This window comes from Rhinatrema bivittatum, chromosome 16 (genome assembly GCF_901001135.1).
Source record: "Rhinatrema bivittatum chromosome 16, aRhiBiv1.1, whole genome shotgun sequence".
In the NCBI taxonomy this organism is placed as follows: Eukaryota; Metazoa; Chordata; class Amphibia; order Gymnophiona; family Rhinatrematidae; genus Rhinatrema; species Rhinatrema bivittatum.
Genome location: NC_042630.1, coordinates 35,591,357 through 35,612,813, shown reverse-complemented (window position 1 = coordinate 35,612,813; position 21,457 = coordinate 35,591,357). Strand labels below are relative to the sequence as shown.

Genomic DNA, 21,457 nt, shown 5'->3' with positions numbered 1-21,457 from the left:
GGTTAGAGCAGCGGCTGTGAACCAGGGAAGCCAGGGTTCACGTTCTGCTGCTGCTCCTTGTGCCCTTCGACGAGTCACTTCACTCTCCGTTGCCTCAGGTGCAAGCTAAGGGCCTGATTTACCAAGGCCTTTCTCCCATTCTGTGTCTGTGAGAAAAATGCTTAGTGAATGAGGCCCTTGAGATTGTGAGCCCTCTGAGGACAAAAAAAAAATACTCTCAGTACCTGAAGGCAATCCACTCTGGTGCCTGAAAAATGGGAATATAAATGAAATCAAATACATCTTCACGACAGCCCCAAAGACATCTAGTTTTCTCCAGGACCAACCGAAGCTGCTCTTGAAGGGTAAATGAGACTTTTCTGAGCAGATAAGGGAGCATGGAGTCTCCCTCACTGTGCGGCAGGGAGCGGGAGGGCGAGTTTGCTGTGGAAGGAGAACCAATGCTTTCCTGATCTCAGCAAGAATGAATGCGTCTCTGCTATCGAGTAGTTCAAAGCAACTAAACAGAAAGGTGAGGTCTTTGGTGGTGTTGTCCTGTTATTTGAGTTTCTGAGGTTGGAAACCTGCCTTTTCTCCTGTCCACACTAGGAAGCTTAACCACAGAACGCAGTGTCCACAAGTCAACTTCCCCATCTGAGCTGAAGGAAGTTTTGCTATTTCAGCAAAGGGCTCTTACACCCAAGCTCAGCCTCACGGTTTCTGGAGCCTCAGAGAGTCCTGCAGGGTGAAACAATGATTTATCTGCTCATTCTCCTGAGCAGCGTCTGGGGTAAGTGTCTTTTCTCTGATTATAAAATCTCTTACTTTCGATAGTTACAAGCAGTCATAGTAGTACCCAAGTTGTAAAAAGTTAACAAAGGCAACCTCACCCACCCCTCCATCAAGGATCAGATCTGCTGCTGCTGCTGCTCTCTCCCTCCCCTCTAGGCACTGCTTTCCTCTCTCATACAGGACCCCCCCCCCCCCATCATGCGTCCTCCTCTTCCCACGTGCTGCTCTTTCTGCCGCTATCTGATCCAGGAGCTTTCTCTCCCTGGTTCTGCAAGGGTCATCCCCAATGATGGTGTGTCAGCTTCCTCCCATCTATTCCCTGCCCTGTGATGACCAGGGACCCCATTTTAATGCATTGCATTTCACTTCTTTTATCCTCCCTTCGTGGTGCGGGTGGCCACTGGCCAGTGCATCAGGCTTTATGTGGACTGGACATGAGCTTGTCAGGAATGTGGATTTTACTTCCACTGCTGCTGCAGCATCCACACTGACAATATTCGGTACTACAGTTCTGATCCAGAAAGTAAAAAAAAAAGAAAAGAAAAAAACAAATAGCAATGCATATAAGTTCTCAACGAGTAACTCCAGGTCTTATTTCAGTCTCCGTGCTCCAGACCAAAGATGTCAAGAAGCATGGCATGAGTAAGGAGCTCCTCCTTCCAAAGGGGCCCCACTAGATCTTCCACTTGTACAGGTTCTGAAAAGAGAACACTTCCAGAAAAAGAGCTCACACAACAATTTGCCTATTTTTTGTATTAAACAAAACAAGTGCAGCTTGTGCATAACAGTGTTTGTAGTTCCCCTGGGAAATTATCCAACCCTACTCCATCCATACATGAGTCTTCCTGCGCCCTGATCCCAGTAAGTTACTTAAAAAACCATTATGCCAGCCTGCTGACAAGCTGCATGATTTCAGTCATTCTTATCCTGGGTTGCTTCTTGTGGTTCGTGTCACATTCGTCTGGAGAGCACATCTTTCCTGGCAGTGCTTGAAGGTTTACTCCTGGAAGTCTTTGCAAGACGAATCTCTGAAGCTGTACTGCACAAGCAGAATCCCTTCCAGGGAGTCCACGTTCCAGTTGTTCCTTTCTTTGGCCCCTTGGCTATGCAGCAGTGAAAAACAGGTGCTCTATATTCTCATGGTGAGAGAGCACAGCAAAGAACTGTGTGATCTTCAATAGCGCCCAGCTTTTTTTTTTTTTTTTTTAAGTTTTCAAAGTACTTGGTCCACTTTTGGCATGTACAGCATTGTATGGAACTCTTCACCACAAATTTTATTAGGCCTTCCAGCTTCAACCCTTAGACCTCTGCAACTGCTTCAGAACGCCTCCGCTGGAGTCCTTACCAACACATGAAGAAAGGACCACGTAACACCTATCCTGAAAGACCTCCACTGGCTTCCAATGTCATACAGAATACTTTTCAAGAGCTTAACGTTAATTCATAGAACGTTATATAATCAAAATATGGAATGGCTCAACGCCTCACTGCACGTCCACACCCCGACAAGAATCACTGGCTCTGCCAGCAATGGAGCACTACCAGTACCATCACCCAAATTAGCACATCTTGTTTCTATTCACGACCGAGCACTGTCCTTAGCAGGCCCTCTTATTTAGAGCAAGATGTCACAAGACTTAAGACTGGAATCCAATCCACGTACCTTTAAAAGAAAATCTAAAAACATGGCTATTCCAACAAGCCTACTCTTAGTATTTTTACCTCTCATGAATATGCTAGCCTAAAGCAGAGTCTTTTACAGTTTTCTTGTCATTTATTTTTAGAATTTGATATAGTTTTACTCATTTACTAAATTATAAACTTTGTTTTAGCCTGGTTAGTTTTTTATTCTATTTTATAGGTATTGCTATTGTGTTTATGAATCTTTTTTACTTTCTGATTTTAAATGTAACCTTCTATTTTATGCTATTATTATGTGTCGTACATCTCGTGTAAACCGATGTGATGAAATAACAAACGTCAGTACAAAAAAGCAAATAAATAAATAAATGTCTGGTTTTTTTCTGCTTTTTCCCATCCCTTGTTGTATCTCTCTACCCGTACTTCTCTTTCTGATCCTCTGTCCATGAGCCGCTCTGTATTTGATCCTGTGGGGCAGGGGAGGGGGGGGGGAGGGCGGTGATCTCACCGTTAGTTTTATTAATACATCAGCACGGTGTACAATTCCAAAAAAATTGTTAAACTGAAAGACAACCAAATAAATAACGCACAAAATATAACCATGCTAAAACGCACAATACAGCTGTAAAAATATAGTTAACCTAGAGCCTAATTAACATATAGTAAAACTAGTTTGATTAAAGAATAACGATTTAAATTAGAATCTAAATATTCTAAACTAATAAAAATAATAATAAATAACATTATATTACTATAAAAAACTAAGAACATCCAGAGTAAATGAATTGTTCAAACACTGAACAGCTGGAGGTCCATATTCATAACTCATACGTTATCTGGCTAGCTAGCGAGTTTTTGAATATTGGATCACTTGTCTAGCTAGATTTTAGCCAGATAAGTCATTATCCGGCTAAAATCTAGCCAGATAAAAAAACGGTGCTCAGGGATATTCTGGGGTATGTAAGTTATCTGGCTGACAGCAGAACTTCAGTTGTATTCAGGTAAGTTAGCAGATAACGTTAGATCTGCTTCCAATAACTTCCCACTTAACCAGATCTCTTCAAAGGTATCCTGTTAAGTGGCACTGTTACATTTATTTTTTAAAAAGTTCCATGCGGGCCTCTGGTTCAATTTCTCTGCCCCCCCCCCCCCCCCCCCCCAATATGCTATAAATGATTCTGCCGGGTCTCACCTCCCACCCATCCTCCAAACCCTTCCAATTCTGAAACTTTGCAGTGGGGGTCTCAGGTTGGGTCTGCCCTCCCCCCTTTCCCCATTGTTCTTTTAAATTCAAAATCAGGAAGCCCCGCCCCCTACCCTCCCAATCGCCTACAACCTCTATTTCCCCTTGGATCCCCACCCCCACCCTGGACCCTAAAAGCCAAGGCAGATAGCTGAAAAAAACCTAAATGGTTATATTCAAACATAGCAACCATATTCACCATTAATGTTTATCCCTCTGAATACCCAGGACAAGTTATCCAGCTAACTTTGGTTGGCTACCTGGTCCAGCCATCAGCTTACTGAATCTGGCCCTCAGTATTGATGGGATGTCATCTAGAGAGTTAGCTGAATCCAAATACTTGGGGAATATTATTGTAAAAAAAAATAAATTTATACATGTCAGCAGTAAAAATGATCATAATAATAAACCCTAAAAGGCAGTAAGGCCATTTAGTAAGAGTAGGTAAGGTATTAAACTAAAAGCCTGTTTAAAAAGTCAAGTCTTTTCTCCCTTTTTGAAAATTTGCACAATCCTTCCCCTGTTTTATCAGGTACAGGTCTCCCCCATGGAGCCAATGAGCCACAGGAGGTATCTGGGATTCTGGGAGAGTCGGTCACTTTGCCTCTTCAGCTTCCAAAAGAAATGAAGGTCAGAGTTGTCTTCTGGAGTTCTGCAAATAACCTGATAGCCATCAGAAAGGCCAGGGAGGCACTGGAGGTGGCCGACGACCGCTTCGCTGGGCGACTGAGCGCTCCTGCTGGGAACTTCTCTTTGCAAATCCTGAACCTGACACAGCAAGATGGCGGACCCTACGCAGCTCGCGTAAGCGGAGGTCTGGACCCCATCACACAGAAGTACAACCTTCGTGTGCTCAGTAAGTCTGAACAGAGTCTGCGACAGTGAGGAAGGAAGAGTTTTTATTTATTAGAGACAGGAATTTAGACAGAAAATTCATCAACATGCTACAGTAGAAAGGGCAAAGTGCATTTTACAGGAAAAATACGTTCTTTTTCTAGTCTTTTTCCATGGATTTTAGAGTTTTGTAGAAATGAGAAGGGGGTAGATTTTCCACGCTGCTCAATGTCCAAGTTCACCAGCCTAAGCTAAACTAATTTTCAGCATCAATCTAACTCGCAACATATTGTAACATAGTAACACAGTAATGGCAGCCGAAAAGGACCAAATGGTCCATCCAGTCTGCCCAGCAACCTTCTCATGGTAATATCTACTGCACCGTGTAGGTCACATCCAGGTTTCTCGTAAGGGTAGCCCATGCAGTTATCCTCAATCCTTATGATAAGGGCAAAAATATTTACAATCAAAAACCAAGAAACTGTCAGACCCATAAATAATTATTGCTAGCAACATTTTTACTGGGTGAGGAGCCTTCCAGAAAATTCCAGCAATGCTGACTTGCTTTGCTTTTGGACTTGGCCACAGAAGCAGTCTTGTGCCTGTTCTCTTATGTCTGCATATCAATACCCCAGACTGTAAAAGTCGGGCCCGTTTTGTTTGTTGTCTGAATCCAATTCCCCTTTTTTCCCCCTAGTTCACACTTCCCACATAATGCACCAACCCTTCCTCCATATACACACACACACTGCCTCACCACAGAACATATATATAGCATTTGCAACAGCAATGCAAGCTCCCCTATGAAAACTGTTGGGACTAATGAGGCTACAATGAGCATCCTAAAGGGGTTACTTAGGAAAAATCAATTAATCAAAGCTAATTTTGAACTGTTTCTTGGTGGATAAAGGCCTGGATTGGAGGAGGCTGGGACATTAGCCTTAGATGTTTCAGATAATTATATGTAATGTATGTGTAACCCTTAGCTTCTTGGGTTGCAATCCCAGCCTTTGGCCTCTCCAATTAGGACCAAACACAATTAGGTAATATTAATTGTTCCTGCAGCATGTAAAGCACCCTTTGGTGCCTCCTTGTGTTTCACAGAACGAGTGCCAACCCCAGATGTGGAGTCCAGCTGCACTGAGACTGTAAACGGAGGATACAATGCCACACTGTATTGCAGTGTGAAGGAAAGAGAAGAAGGTGTGAGTTATACCTGGAGCACAGGTCTGCTCACAACGCCAGTCACAGAGGGACCCACCCTCCACCTCTCTATGACATCGGAGGACAGCGATCTCTCCTACACCTGTACTGCAGGGAACCGTGCCAGTACCAGCTCTGTAGTTATCTTGCCATGGAGACTCTGTAAGAAGGGATTATTTTATTTATTTATTTGGATTTAGCTCACAGCTTTTCATTGGTGGCTCAAGGTGAGTTACATTCAGATACTGAAGGTATTACCCTTTCCCCAGTGGATTTACAGTCTAAGTTGGTACCTGAGGCAATGGAAGGTGAAGGTCACAAGAAGTGGCAGTGGTTCTCAGCTGCATCAGGAACATTTGGGCTCAAGCAGAACCTCACTTATTATTGCATTGGCATTTTATTCTGCTCTCTTGTGAGTCACAGATGCTACCTTCTCCTTTAGCGCCCCCATGTATCCAGACTGAATAATAAGCAGCAGATGGTTTCTCTCGGTAGGTGTGTAGGTCATGGGGCATGTAAAAGGATTCCTCCCTCATAACCAACAGAACAATTGCCTAAAAATAAAAAAATCTGAAGAACACATCTGAAAAAGCCTACAAGGAGTGCATGTCCTCTTAAAAGAGGACTGAAGGTAGATTTAACATGGCAGAGGTTTCTCTGCTCTCATGACTTCCCTTCTGAACCACCAGCCCTCTGCCACCCTAAGCCTCTTTTCTCCTGGTTCTTATACTATGGGAAGACAAACTGTCCCATGAAACAACCATAGCTCCTACTTTTGCAATGTAGAATAGATTGCGGCAACCAATTCCATAAGGTAGACCAGCATCCTAGATTACACACAGGCCGATGCAATATCAGCACACGGAAAATGGGTGTTCATGACTGAGCGCCCGCTCTCCTAATACGCGCCGATCAACTTCTCTGGGGTGCCCAATGCAGTATGCAAATGGGCTGCTGTGGTAAAAAGGAGGCGCTAGGGGAAATTGTGCGCCCCCTAGTGCCTCCTTGGCAGCGGGCGCCCAGGAGAGGTGGCTGTCAGCAGGTTAGGAAAACAGAGACTCAATTAACGAGCGTCCATTTTCCTAACCTGTGGCTGTGCACGATATTAAGTCGGAGGAACTACAGAAAAGCAGTGTTTTCTGCTTTTCTGTCAACTTTGGGGACGCCTCAAAACTTAATGCCTCTTCCGGGGCAAGTGTTAATTTCTGAGGGTAAAAATGTACGTGTCAGGTGCACATTTTTTTTTTTTTTGCATCAGGAGATAATACCTAATAGTCTCATCAACATGAATTTACATGTGATGAGCGCTATTAGTTTCACAGGGGGTTGAACGCGCGTTTTGGACACACTCATCCCCTTATTGCATAAGGGGATGTGGAGGCGCGTCCAACCATGGGTTAACCAGTGCGCTCGGCTGATTGCGCTGTATTGCATCGGCCCGACGCTGCATTCCTTCCTACCCTCCATTTTTCTCTCCCCCCTTTTCTTCTTTCTCCCATTCCTCTTTGTATATCTCTGTGCTTCCCTTTCCCCTCCGTCCCTCTGTCTCTGTCATCTCCCGATGCGTCTCTCCCTCCCGTGTTCCTATCTTTCACTCCCTTCTCCTCCTTTGCTCTGCTTTCTCCCTTACTTCCTCCCCTATGTGTCTCTGCTCTTTTGTCTCCCTCCCCTCCCGTCTGCGTCTTTTTGTCCATCCCTGCGCCTCTTCTCTTCTGTTTTCTCTCCTCCCTCTGGGTTTCTCTTCCCTCTCCCCTGTGTATCTCTATTTTATTTTTTTCTGGACTCTCTCTCAGGCTTGCGGGGGCTTGCAGGCATTTTTTTTTAAAAGAAGGCATCGGGAAAGGCTGGAGTTCTGATTCTGGAAATAAAAGAGTCAAAGGAAGGAGAACGGAGAGACTTGGCCGGTATATTCTGGATTCTCCCCTTCAGTTCTTCTTCTGGCGGGCTCCTCGGTGCGGCTCATTCTGTGGCCCAAAAACAATGGTGGACCTGAGCCACCTTAATAATAATTGCTGGAGCAAAGGCTCCTTCCTCACCCACCTGAAGAAGGAGAACCATTTTTTTCTTTCTGTTAAGAGGGGAAACTGCGTGTCCTCTCGCTCCCCCTCAATTCAGTCCTGAGCTGATGGGGGTCTGGTGAGGAGATCGGGAAATTCCCTCGGTTATTTTTTACTGGTTACTGCTACACTTTTCACTGATTTTATCTAAAAAAATATTATTATTGTTATTATTACTCCATACTCAAAGGTGGAGGAGCGGCCTAGTGGCTAGAGATAGGGTTCAAGTCCCACTGTCACTCCTTGGGCAGGTCACTGTACCTCTATTGCCTCAGGTACAAACTTAGATTGTGAGCCCTCTGGGGACAGGGAAAATACCTCCAGTACCTGAATGCAATCTGCCTTGAAGTGTCACAAAAGGTGGAATATTGGAAAAAAAAATGTAACTAGCCTTGAGGTACCGATGAAAAGCTGTGAGCTCAATAAATAAAATGGCTGAATTTGTAATTGTCCTTGAGCTTGCATTTGGAAAGGTGAATAATTCAATCTGAAATCCAAATCCACTGTTGGGGGGGGGGGCCTTATCTGCGGGAGTCTTCTCCTCGGTGACAGTTGAGGTTGATGACTGCATCTCCCAGTTCTTTGGTGCATCTACGCCTGGAGACCCCCCTAGCGTGGGGAGACAGCTAAAACCCTCACATATGCCCACCTCCCCGCCCCTCCTCAGGGTTCCCCATACGTCAGTCATTGTCAGGGCCAGATTTAAAACTTGAGTGCCCATGGGCAACTGGAGGGGGGGAGGGGAGTGTGAATCCCCCCACAAATCATCGGAGGGTGTCCCAGCCCAGTTCTTCTCCTTTCCCCTTGGCCTCCCGCATTGCATCTTTCCTCAGATCTAGAGATAATCTGAGTCAGCCGCTGCCCTTCTCAGCTGAGCCCTGAGCAGCAACTTGAGGAAAAGTCAGCATGAGGCTTCCTGTTACCAGGGAAACCCATGCAAGGGGCGGGGCTGAAGCAGCAGGGCATGTGCCGGCTCTCGCCTGGGGAGCAGCTGAAAAGGACAGCAGCGGAGGCGGCAATGACACTCCAGCACCTAGCAAAATTTGGCGTCCGAAGCAGTCGCCCACATTGGCTACACCTAAATCCAGGCCTCTGTCCTCAGTCCAGGAGGCGCTCTCACTCTCTGTCCTTACTCTGTGTTATTAGGTACAGGACGCTCCCAAAGATCCGATGAGCCACAGGAGGTATCTGGGATTCTGGGAGAGTCGGTCACTTTGCCTCTTCAGCTTCCAAAAGAAATGAAGGTCAGAGTTGTCTTCTGGAGTTCTGCAAATAACCTGATAGCCATCAGAAAGGCCAGGGAGGCACTGGAGGTGGCCGACGACCGCTTCGCTGGGCGACTGAGCGCTCCTGCTGGGAACTTCTCTTTGCAAATCCTGAACCTGACAGAGCAAGATGGCGGACCCTACGCAGCTCGCGTAAGCGGAGGTCTAGACCCCATCACACAGAAGTACAACCTTCGAGTGCTCAGTAAGTCTGAACAGAGTCTGCGACAGTGAGGAAGGAAGAGTTTTTATAAATATACTAGCTGTACCTGGCCACGCATTGCCGTGGCTCAGTCTGGTTTAATTTCACAATGCGCATTAGCTCTGCTCCGGCCGTCCCAACTCCCTCCCCCCTTCCCCGGCGGTGGATGGACTGGCTCGGCGACTCTTTTACCCTTTCCTCCTCCTGTGTGTAACTGTCCGGCAGTCCCTACTCCCTCCCCCCTTCCCCAGCGGCGGAGGAATGGGCTGAGCCATTTCTCGGAGCGGCGACTCGTCTGCCCTTTCCTCCTCTCCTCTGTGACACCCAGCACGTAGCGCAGAGCTCTATGGTCCACACATGCGCGGTAGAGCTGCTCTCTACTGCGCATTTGTGGTCCATCGGTCAGAGCCCATTTATATTGTAGATAGCGTGTGTTGCTTTTATGTCCAACAGATGGCGCTGTTTTTCCAAAAAAGCATGTTTTTACCTGTCACAGGTGTGACATCTATATAATATAGGTATATAAAAACACGCGCGGAATCGAATGCAACGTTGTGTCAAAATTTCAAAGCATTCGGTGAAGAACTTTTGGAGATTTAAGATTTTGAACAAACGAACATTTACATTTTTATTTATATAGATAATTTAGTTTATAAAATGTAATATACCACCTCTCAAACAGTAATCAAAGTGGTTCACAATTAAATATATAATAACAATCAGTATCAAATAATATTATAAATACAATTACACATCAAAACATATTAATAAATATAGTACATTGAAAAAAATAACAGATTAACATAAGCATAATATCATAATCATGATAAAATCATAACTGAGATTAACTGCAAGGGGAAAGGGTAAAGTAAAAATGGATAACAGCCTGTTCATCATTTATTGAATAATCAGCCTTTCACGCCTTTCCAGAATTTCAAATACTTTTCATTTAGTGCAAACTTCCAAGGGCAAAACTTTCCAAAGGAAAGAGGTTTGATACACAAAGGAGGTGCATCCGTTCATCTCCAATCTCATTTCGGTGGGAAGGGGAATCCTGAGGAGCCTCTGATTCATTGAATGAAGTCTTCTTGATGGTTTATATAATATTAATAAATTGATCTAGCCAGTTAATTCTTGTTTGCCCCTTCACTCCCTCCCACATGATGTAGCAATTTATCCCTACACACACACACACACACCCGCACATGCACGCATTGCCCCAACACAGAACAGCAATAACACAGGCAGCAGCAGTGCAAGATTCACACACATACACACATATATGCATACACACATATACACATGCATGCACACACATATAGGCATACATACACACATACACATGCATGTACACATACACGCATACACACACACACATATACATGCACGCACATATACACGCATGCACACACACACACACATGCACACATACACATATACACTTGCACGCACAAGCATGCACACACAAGTATACATGCACACACATATGCATGTGTGCACACACACATATACTCATGCACACACTCACACACACACTGACTCACTCTAGAGCAGCAATTCCCCTATTAAAACTATTGGCACTAATAAGGCCACAATGAGGATCCTAAAGTGTTACTTAGGCAAAATCAATTAATCAAAACTAATTTGGGACAATTTCTTGGAGGATAAAGGCCTGGATTGGAGAACGCTGGGACATTAGCTTTAGCTGTCTCAGATAACTGTATGAAATGTGTGTGTAACCTTGAGCTTCATGGGTTGTAATCCCAACCTTTAGCCTCCCCAATTAGGACCAAATGAAATTAGGTAAGACTAATTGCTCCTATTGCATGTAAAGCACGTGGCATAAAACACAGTAGAGTTCATTTCCTTTTGGTATCTCCTTGTGTTTCACAGGACGACTGCCAATTCCAGATGTGAAGGCCAACTGTACTGAGACCATGAACGGAGGATGCAATGCTACGTTGCACTGCAGTGTGAAGGATGGAGGAGAAGGTGTGATTTATACCTGGAGTACAGGTCTGCTCACAATGCCAGTCACAGAGGGACCCATCCTCCACCTCTCCATGACATCGGAGGACAGCAATCTCTCCTACACCTGTACAGCAGAGAACCGCGCCAGTGTCAGCTCTGTGGCCGTCTCTCCATGGAGGCTCTGTGAGAAGAGGACATCTCCATAAGGTAAGTCTGGGCTCTTGCAGTCTATCATCTCCTATTGCATGAGATTCTTCAAGGAATGTTAAGCACACATAAAAATAAACCCAACACACTGGTGTGTACAGTTTTTTTGCTTTCCTATGTCAGAAGGCAGGTTTTGAAATGAACACATTACTTCAATAAGAAAGTCCTTCTGTTTCTCCAATATAATCTCCTCCACCTTCCAACCCAGTCTGCACCTTCCAGGAAAGAATTCCCCTCTACCCATCACTGGTATGCCCTTGGGTCTTTACTCATTTCCCAAGCAAGTATGATGACTGGATTCCCAGGGATTTGCTGATCCACATGAAGTTTACTTACGGGACCTAAAGTGGATAAATTAAGGACTTTGCTGAGCAGTCATCACAACATCTGAATTTATTCTGTCCTCACCACACAACTATACAGATAGCTAAACTCTCATTCAACTTCATACACAAAGATGGGCTGACTCTTAAACTCCAAAAGATTTATTGAAAAATACAAACTGAAAAAAAAATCTTCCTGAAGGATAAAATGGAGATAAGAAATAAACTGGAATAGAGTTTCTGAACAGAGTAAGAAATAGATTGAGACATTTTTTAATAGATGAACAAGGTAAAAAAGCAATGCTTTCTGTGGGGTCTCAGAGAGACAAAGTAACAAGAAGCTGAAGGCTTAGCTGTGAGCTGCTATCTGTGGGGTTTCTGTGAGACAGATAATAGGAGCCACAGGCTTAGCTGAGATCTGATGTCTATAAATGGAGGTCTATTCTCTCCCAGGGAAGTCAGAACTCTCAGAATACACTGTTTCTAACCTTAAATGTAATCAGTCAAAGTAAAGGTTACAGTCTGTGTTCAGACATAGAGTGTAATATGGGTAGCCAGGACATACACTTCTCCCAGCATCCGCCCTTTTACAAATAACAAATACAGTATATACACTGACAACACAATGGGATCAAATAGGCCACAGCTTTATTTTATATAACAATCCAGGTGCCCAAGCCCAACAGAAGCAAGGAATAACCAGCCCACAGTGAACATCCGCCACCAACCAGCAAGACGAACACTGCCAGGCCACCCAACCTGTTAGTTACCAGCATTGTACTAAAGCCATTCCAACAACCCCGCCACCACCCAGCAAGGAACCATGCATGGAAACCCCCAGCAAGGAACCACACGTGGAACAACTGCACCCAGATTCTCCCACCGAAGAACTGGACCTGACCATTCTCAAGTCAGCCAACCATTCAGCACCAGGCTGAATCCCAACTGGCTTGGGCAACCCACCAGAGGCACTGGTAGGAACTATCCTGGGACCCCCAAAGATGTGGCCAAGATCCCTAACAAAGCACATCTTCCAAGGCCTACTGAAATGTATTAAAAATAAATCCAATCCAATGAAAGACAAGTGGACCTCATCATCCCAGAACAAACCCCTGTCCAGGTCCCATGACCATTCATGTCCAATATGACGACACCCCAATAAACCCAGCCATGCATCAATTTGCTGATTGGCCATTGCCTGGTTGCACCTCCAAATGAACATTAAGTCCTTCCAGACCATGCTGATGAATTTGCACCCTCACAACTTGCCCCAGCCTTTACCCACCAAGTGCATTATTAATACATGCGATTGACCAAAACACTCAAACCCACGATGCAAATAGGGAATCAATTCATCCTAGCACATCCCCCTATGCCCCAACCAATGTACAAATGCTCCGCACTGAGACAAGTTCAGCTGCATCCCGTATGCATGCCTATATGCCCACACAACACACGAATGTGCAACGATCCATGCACTCTGCCCTCAGCATGCAGAACCTGCAAAGAGAACACAATTAGTAACAGCAAAACATCAAAAGGGGCCCAGATGAAAATACTCTTCAAAGGCATCAGACTTCCTCCGTCCACTCCTCTGAATCACACAACTGGACAAACCTGAGCAGGCCGCCGACGTTGCAAATCCAATACTGAACGAATGAGTTCCGAACCGATTCACATCCAGACCGACAGCCCTGAACGCAACACCGTATCAAATTGGTACTTGGTCAATGGATGAAGGTCAGAATGCACTAAAAATCTAGAGCCACCAACAGCCAAATTTGACCAAAAGGAACAGAATTAGCAATCGGACAAGTACGCAACCGCGGAACAGCTTGAGAATCACCAACACGCCCTTACCTCCCTGAACAGTCTTAGACCTAGGAACAAAAAGAATAAGCGAATCAATGTGCAAAGTCACATGCTGAGTCAACAACCCCAAGGACTCCGCTCCTTTCATTGCCTTGGCCACAAACTCATTAACCCGAAAAGCAATGGAAAAAGCCAGCACAAAAGCTAAACGGAACAAACAACTTTCATACTGCAACACATAAATACCTGACATCATTTCTAAAAACTGAAGAAAAATGTTGTGTGTAATGGGCAATTGCCCATCCACCCCACATGCCACGCCTCTGGACCAACCCAACAACAAACGACGTACCAAGAAGCATCCCATCGGAAAACCCCATCTGTGAATACGCATAAAAAAGGAAAACCTCAATAGCTGCTTAGAAAGCGCCGCCTTCAAAACACCTTCAGCCTTAGCTTTTTCAATGAAATGCAACAAGAAAATATCTGGGACAGTACCTCACTTCCAACCCAAAGTTGCTAGAAAAGACACCACCTTTTCAGCTGCTTTCACGTAACCCATCCACATAGGAGAGGCTAATGATGCTCGGAGCAGCTTCCATGCTTCTGGGAACCAAATTTCCATATGAAAGGAGGTACTGAAGCACTGCACAGATCCGCATCTGGAGCAAGCTTCCGAAACAGGTCCCACTTGCAATGAGAAAGAGAATCAGCCAGAACGTTAGTTAACCCTGGAACATGATGAGCCCAAGCAGTCACATTTAACTCCATGCACCGAAGGTCAAACTCATGTAACAAATCAGAAACCAATAAACCTTTTGCAGCCTTCTTATGGATAACCTCCACTACGCCCAGGTTATCACACCAGAAAATCACTTTCTTCTCATGGAGGCATGACCCCCACAAAAATGCCACAACCACTATTGGGAACAGTTCCAAAAAGGTAATGTTCTTCATTGTGCCCACTAACTTCCACTCATCCGGCCAAGAGGCCGCACACCAGGAACCCTGACAATAAGCACCAAATCCGAGATAACCTGCGGCATCCGTATATAGCTCCAAGTCATGGTTCGATACAGAGCTAGATTGCCAGAGCAAAGAACCATTAAAGTCCGACAAGAACTGATCCCAAATATGCAAGTCGTCCCAAATCCCACGCGTCATCCAAATACAATGATTGCTCTTCTTAACCCCAGACAACTTGCGCAAAAATACCCTCCCCATGGGCATAACCCAGCAAGCAAAAATCAAACTACCCACCAAGGATTGAACCTGCTGCAAGGTCAGTTTTGGGTTTTTTTTTACAAAGAACCGCCATTCATAGCATTCCCCTCAAACCTACCACCTTCTCCAAAGGCAGACATGAAATCATATCAATCAAATCTAACTCGATCCCTAGAAAAACCAGGCAAGTACAAGCACCCTCTGTTTTCTCCTTTGTGATAGGGTTACCGAAACTGGCAGCAATATCATGAAAACAACTAAGGACATCAGCACAACCCCTTGAACCCAAGTCCCAGACTGCTGCTCTACCACCCAATGAACTAAGGTACTGAATGCTTCAAAGTAAAAACAACCCATAGGCATACATTTGTCAAAATAGAAAGATTCATTGAAACAAAAAACCCAACAACGGAAAACTCTCCAGATGCATAGGTAACAGCCAAAAAGCAGACTCGATATCAATCTTGGCCATCAAAATGCCCCAACTCTACGCTGAACCATCTGTACTGCCAAATCAAAAGAAGCATAGCACACAGCACAAAGCTGCTGCAGGATGAAATCATTCAAAGAACTAACCTCGGTGTAAGACAAATTGTGTATTAACCGAAATTTCCCAGGCTCTTTTTTTGGGAACCACCGCCAGAGGTGACAAGACCATCTCCTGAAACGGTGGTTCCACAAAAGGACCTGCTGTTCTTCCCAACCCAATTTCCCCTTGCAACTTGTCCAGAACAATATTCGTCAATTTCATTATTGAAAGGCAATTATCTCCCCCTCCTACACCAACTGATCCCGCAAACAGAATCGCAAAACCAAACATAAACCCACGAAACAAAAGAAGTGCAACATCAGTCCTTGGGTAAACTTCCAACCAAGACAACATTGCAGACACCCACACTGGAGTAGGAGCCCGCTCAAAAAACTCACTTTGAAACGCCCTTCAGTGAGGCTTCCTCAGCAGCTCCATCCCCAACTGCTTGAGTCACTTCGAGGCAGGATGACTGGCTTCGCAACCAGAGCACTCATGCCAGAATTTACAATCCAGGAAGTTACATGTAGATCGTTGAAATGCCAGTAGACATCAAGGGGGCTTGACCAAGCTCTACCTGCACTGCTTGGCGTGGGACTTGCTCGAAAGGGACACTCGGCCGACACACTAGCAGTCTCACCCACATTACTCACTGCAAATGAAGGAACCTTGCTATTCATCTGAGTTAGCCACAAACCGACATCCTGGGTACCGTAAGACATGAATTTATTTTCTTCCATATGGTCACGAAAACACTCTACATAATTGAACCAAGACCACCCCTCATACTCCCTGCTAGCTGCCAAGATAGCATCAGCATACGCCAACAAAGGCCCATGCTGCATATTATTGTGATGTACTACAATATTAGCTAGGCGTAAAAAGGAAGAAATCCAGTTAAGAATGTTCCACGCCACCTTTTTCTGAGTCTGAGGAAAACGCTCTATGCTATCTTTTTTCTTCTTTTCTTTCCTCCTTCCTCTATGACCTTCCAACAACTGAAAAATATCAATATACTTCCTCTGGCGGATTATTTTCTCAGGGACCTAGGAATGTCCTCCCAGAGTTCTGAGACGGTGACCAGTGCCCCTTTTTCACCTGACCCTACTGTGGCAGCTGATGAAGCACGCAAGGAGCTCAATGAGAAAGAGGAGGAAGAGGAATCAGAAGAATTTGACCTTTCACGCTTCTTCCTATGCTAGATTTATCCTGCCTCTTAGCTTTTAAAGAATCACCTGACTTCTCTTCAACGATAGGAGATTCGCCCACAATTGCTCCACCCTTGGACGAATTCATATCAATAGGCACAGAAACTGACTGAGTCGAGTCCACATCTGCCCCAGATGCAATACCAGTTGTCATCTCATCCTGTTGTGCAGTGGACGATGCTGCCTCCCTCGTAGTCTGATTCACAGGATGAGTAACATTGGCCGCCGCAGATACAGGATCGTTTTGCCATCCTTCCTCACGTGAGGGACCTGAACCATTGGCAGATTCATGCGAAGCTTGAATCTGTGAAGAAACAGAAGCAGCTGAAGCAACAAAACAAAATGGCTCCGCCAACCCTAGATTCCCAAAAGCCGCCCGCGAAGCATCAGGAAAGAAACCCCAGCCCATAGAGTAGCCAGGGGAAGATTGCCATGCTCCCTGACCCAAGGGACCAAATGGCACTCCACCCTCAAGACCAGACGGCCAATAACAAGGAGAACCACCCCAGCCACAACCAACTGGAGAAGGCAACCTCCTCTGGAAACATGACCCCAACCTAGGAGCCATAGAACTCTCCCCTGGAAAATACTGGCCCAAACTATCTCAAAAGCCCCTCAGAACCATAGGCTGACCTCCAACCCACAATCCCCAGTTTGGAGAAAACCCAACCCCAGGAAATATGGCCCTACCATCCCATATCATCGACCTCAGCAACAGGATGCAAAGACGCCGTGGCACTGCAAGCCCCCCACTCTGGTCGCACGCTTCCCGGCCCCACTTGCCCCACATCAGCTGCACGACTCTCGCAACACACAGAAGCTCGCCCCTCAACAGAAGCAGGCAAAGGAACACCCGGCACAACAGCCGGAGGTAGCCCAATCTGACCGGCGGTAGAGGCAGCAGCGGGGCGCCGTGACTCACCTGCCGCACCTCTAATCCCTGCCTCAACACCTCCCCTCCGCACGCGGAGGAAAAAGAATAGAACCAATTAGAGGCCGCACTCCATCCAGAGCTGCGGCCTTATCCCCAGAGGCAGAGGCGAGAGGCCCATGACTGTGTGTGCGAGAACGCATGTCCCGTCTTCCCAACATGCCCCAGGAAGCGGCACCCTCCTTGGACGACTGTGCCAACAGAAGCAACTCCCCAGTGCCAGCCGCAGGAGCCAGCGCACCTCCCAGCACACTCACCAAAGAGAGCTTTGATGCAGCTACAGGCCCTGACAGGTCACTTCCACTCCTACCAGCCATCACCGTCATAGGCCCAATGTCACTGCTTGCCTCACCGAACTCCGCCTCAGCCGTCGCCACCTCCTCCAACTCCATGACCGCCACAAGCTGAAGAGCACTGCTGACCAACAAGCACCGGCAATCAAACCAGAAAGGGCAAACGAAAACACCACTGACCAGCACACCCAGGCTACCACAGCAAACGCAATGATGCGGCTCCAACCGATGCCGGCAGGCAAGTAATGCTTACCCTGCCGTGTCTAACCCCCAACTCACCCAACTCCTCCCCTTACCCTGCATGCTCCACGCCCCAGGAGTCAATCAGCTCCCTAATCCCAAGTGGCTTGAATTTAAACCTCAACTGTAATAAATTTAACAGACTGGAGAATCCAGTCAACCGTCACACCCACAGCCCCATCCCACAGCCTGCTCACGAAGTGAACCTGGTATCCATATTACTACTGCAAGCAGGTACTAGACCTGCCTGCCCATCTAAACCTTCAAATATGATTTTTTAATACAACCACTAGGGGGCAACATACTACATGCAAACATAAGATCTGTATATAGGGGACAGAAATCCTCAGACATGCTGACACAGGGCTGAACTGCTCTCATCATCTCTGTTCTGCGCAGACATTTATATTTATTTATATTTATTTATAGGTTTTTATATACCGCAGTATGGGCAGAGAACTGACCGTCAAAGCGTTTTACAATATAACATACATAATAAAACAAAGAACTTTACAATCAATGCATTAAAACATCACCTTAAATCTCACATTCTCTACTCCTAGTAGGGAAAAGGACCAGAATTAAGATCCAGACCCGAATTCAGTTTCTGCCACCAACACTTACCAAATGACTACTTTTTCCTGTAGAGGGTCTCTGTATACCTTCTCCTGGGAGAAACCACTTCTTACACACTCAGAGGTGCAGTGCAGGGATGCATCAGTCTCTCTGTTAAAGAATGTGTTTACCCTCTAGTAAAGCAAAGAGCTCTTACACATGCAGTTATTAAAAACTCTCCCTTATAGGACTGGCCATGCAGGTCAATTCTTTGGTCAGCTCTTCCATTCCTAGGGTGGCCAGGGTTGGGGATGCTGCAGAGGCAGCCTTCACTGCCCCTGGAATGAAGGAGCCTCAGTCATCGTGCAATGGCGACACCTAGTGGCTGGATTTAGGTCCCATGATTGCAAGGCCCCAGAAGGAGCCCTGGTGCATGGCCCCCGGCTGAGGACTGCCGCTACAATGACCGGGTTACGTGAGTTGGGAAGGAGAAATAAAATAGCGGGGGTAGAAGTCCAGGAAATTGTGAATGAAGGCTCAGGGTACCAGATCCCAATCGAGCCACGTTTAGTCTCAGACTGAAATCTGCACGTTCTTCCCGCCTATCTCCTGGATCACAAGACGGTGCCATCATCGTTCCTGGACCTCCCCGTGCGCAGGGAACAGGGAAATCATTCCAGGCCACAGTAATACCTCGGCTTTGCCAAACCTCCTCACCTCCATTAGTTACGCCACGTGGCAAAAGCACACCTAGGCATATTTCCACAACATACTCTAAAATCTCTGGAATAAAGAGAGTTATTCTGGTTTTATTTTCCTTTTTGCAGAAGAAAGGACCTCAGTGCTGCCTTACTGCATGGTGAAAATGAACTCTACTGCTGTCATTCTGCCGCTTCTGTTAATAGTGCTCACCTTTGTTCATCTCAGAACTGATTGGGGAAATGCATAATCTCTTTAAGTTTGTTTCTTTTTTTTTCAAACATTGCTTATTAAGATTTTGAAACATACAAACAATCAAAACATCATGCAGTCAACAAATAACCCCATGTACAAAAGTACAGCATGATAGCCCTTACGTAGAAGCAGTAAATAAAAAAAGAGTAAAAAATAAATTCAGAGAGACACAGCAGGCATCCCATTCCATAAAGAACCCACAATTCATTATTCACCTGGAAAAAGGTGCCAAAGATTAAGTAAGAAAAGGAAACCAGACGGAATCACAAGGGGTCAAGTCACCCTTAATTAAAGAGGTCACGAGTTCTATTTCTAGGATTCGTCAGACTCTAGTATGCCAAGAGTCAAGGCTTGGCGGCTGGATATCTTTTCAATTAGATGCAATGGCCAATCTAGCAGCCAAAAGTAGAACTTACTCAGGACTCTTGTCACCAAGGACAAAATTAATCTGACCGAGATTACAAACGAGCAACGTCAGGGAGTACATACACGGGAGCTATTCTCCTGTTATACTACTAATATGCGTAGCCACTCGCTTCCCAAAACTCTGAATCAGAGCACAAGTCCACCCTTTATATATGAAAGTGATTGTATGCTCACTCCATTCCCTCACTCACCCTAACATGTTTTAGAAATCTCTTTCCATATTCTGTGGATAATGGCAGGAGTGAGTTAAGTTTGATGAAGGAGTTACTATTGAATATCAAGATGGGAGGTAGAAATTGAGACATTTCCCCCACCTGGGTCCACTCTACTTTTCATAAGGGCATTCTCACATCTGAATCCCATTTACAGTTTGTTGATTATAAATGTTTTTATCTTCCACTACTAAATCCAAGACTCTTCACATACCAGCATCAGTTAAGCCATTTGAATCTGATTCAACACTCAAAGCCTGGCATATAGGAGAGAGAAACCATTACCTTAACCAGGGGGTTAGACTACAAAGAAGGCCTTAAATTACCCCTTATCAAAAAAAAAAAAAGTATCCCTCAGAGTAAAAGCAGTCACAGAGCAATATTAATTTTAAGCACTTTAATCCCTATGAACCAAATTCAAGGAATAGTTTCCAGCCTTCTAGCAATAATTGTCACCATATTTTAGCATTAGTATTAATTGGCCGTATGTAAAATTGAAACATTGGCTTGTAAGAAAAATTATGGTGTTTTCCCAATCTGCAGTGATCCATTCAGTACCTTGGTGAATAGTGGAATTAGTTGCAGAAAAAATGTATGTTAGAAATCAATGGAGAATCCATCAGGGCCAACCGATTTACCATTAAGCAGATTAGCTAAGAAGTTTTCCATGGCTTCCTTTGCCTATTCCACCTCTGAAGAATATAAAGTTTGATAGCAATCATTAAAACATTATCCTCTCTGGATTTGTACAAATCCCCTTCTTTATCCTTAAGGTCTAGTATGTAATTCTGTATCCTCTGCTCATGTAACTGTCTAGCTAACATTTTATCAATTTTGCCTACCATAGAATAAAAAGCTTGACCATATTTTTTTTTTCATCTTTTCAGTTTCTTCAACCAATAAAGAATGAATCTTATCCATAGTGGCTATAAGCTTGTGTGTCTTGTCTTCAGTTTGTCCTATTTTGTGTTGATGTTCAAGGGAGACCAGTTCTGCTTAAAATTGGGATAGGATTTTTAAATGGTCTTTCTTACCCATTGCCCAAGTTCAGTTATCTTACCATGAAGTACTGCTTCATTGCATCCCATGAGATTTGTGGACTGACTTCTTCCTTGTCATTCAGACTGAGATATTCTAAAAGAGCCGTTTTGATTTCTTTGCAAAAATCTTCTTTCCGAAGAAGGGACTTGTTTAGGGATCAGTTTCTCAAATTCTGCTGTGGTTTGAATAGCTCTTTGATTAAATGATGCAACGGAGCATGGTCTGACCAAATGATATTGCCAATATCACAGGAAATAGTTGCTAACCCTAGTTCTGGACACAACAAGAACAAATCTATATGAGACTAAGAGTTTA

At 45.0% G+C, this 21,457-nt stretch overlaps 1 protein-coding gene across 1 annotated transcript; it reads left to right on the top strand.

The window, feature by feature from the left end:
- Window positions 1–629: 629 nt before the first annotated feature.
- On the top strand, window positions 630–21,033 carry LOC115078338 (T-lymphocyte surface antigen Ly-9-like). The gene is made up of 6 exons (XM_029581232.1): window positions 630–769; window positions 4,188–4,511; window positions 5,594–5,854; window positions 8,896–9,219; window positions 11,110–11,394; window positions 19,337–21,033. The coding sequence occupies exons 1-5, from the start codon at window positions 733–735 to the stop codon at window positions 11,391–11,393; spliced, it is 1,230 nt and encodes a 409-aa protein (XP_029437092.1). The 5' UTR covers window positions 630–732; the 3' UTR covers window position 11,394; window positions 19,337–21,033.
- The last annotated feature ends 424 nt before the right edge of the window (window positions 21,034–21,457 follow it).

What these genes read in the sequence shown, in the direction of transcription:
- LOC115078338 (XM_029581232.1), top strand. Translation starts at nt 733, where the DNA reads ATGATTTATCTGCTCATTCTCCTGAGCAGCGTCTGGG. An exon ending in TATCTTGCCATGGAGACTCT is followed by an intron (nt 5,855 to 8,895) that starts GTAAGAAGGGAT and finishes CTGTGTTATTAG; the next exon opens with GTACAGGACGCTCCCAAAGA. An exon ending in GTACAACCTTCGAGTGCTCA is followed by an intron (nt 9,220 to 11,109) that starts GTAAGTCTGAAC and finishes TGTGTTTCACAG; the next exon opens with GACGACTGCCAATTCCAGAT.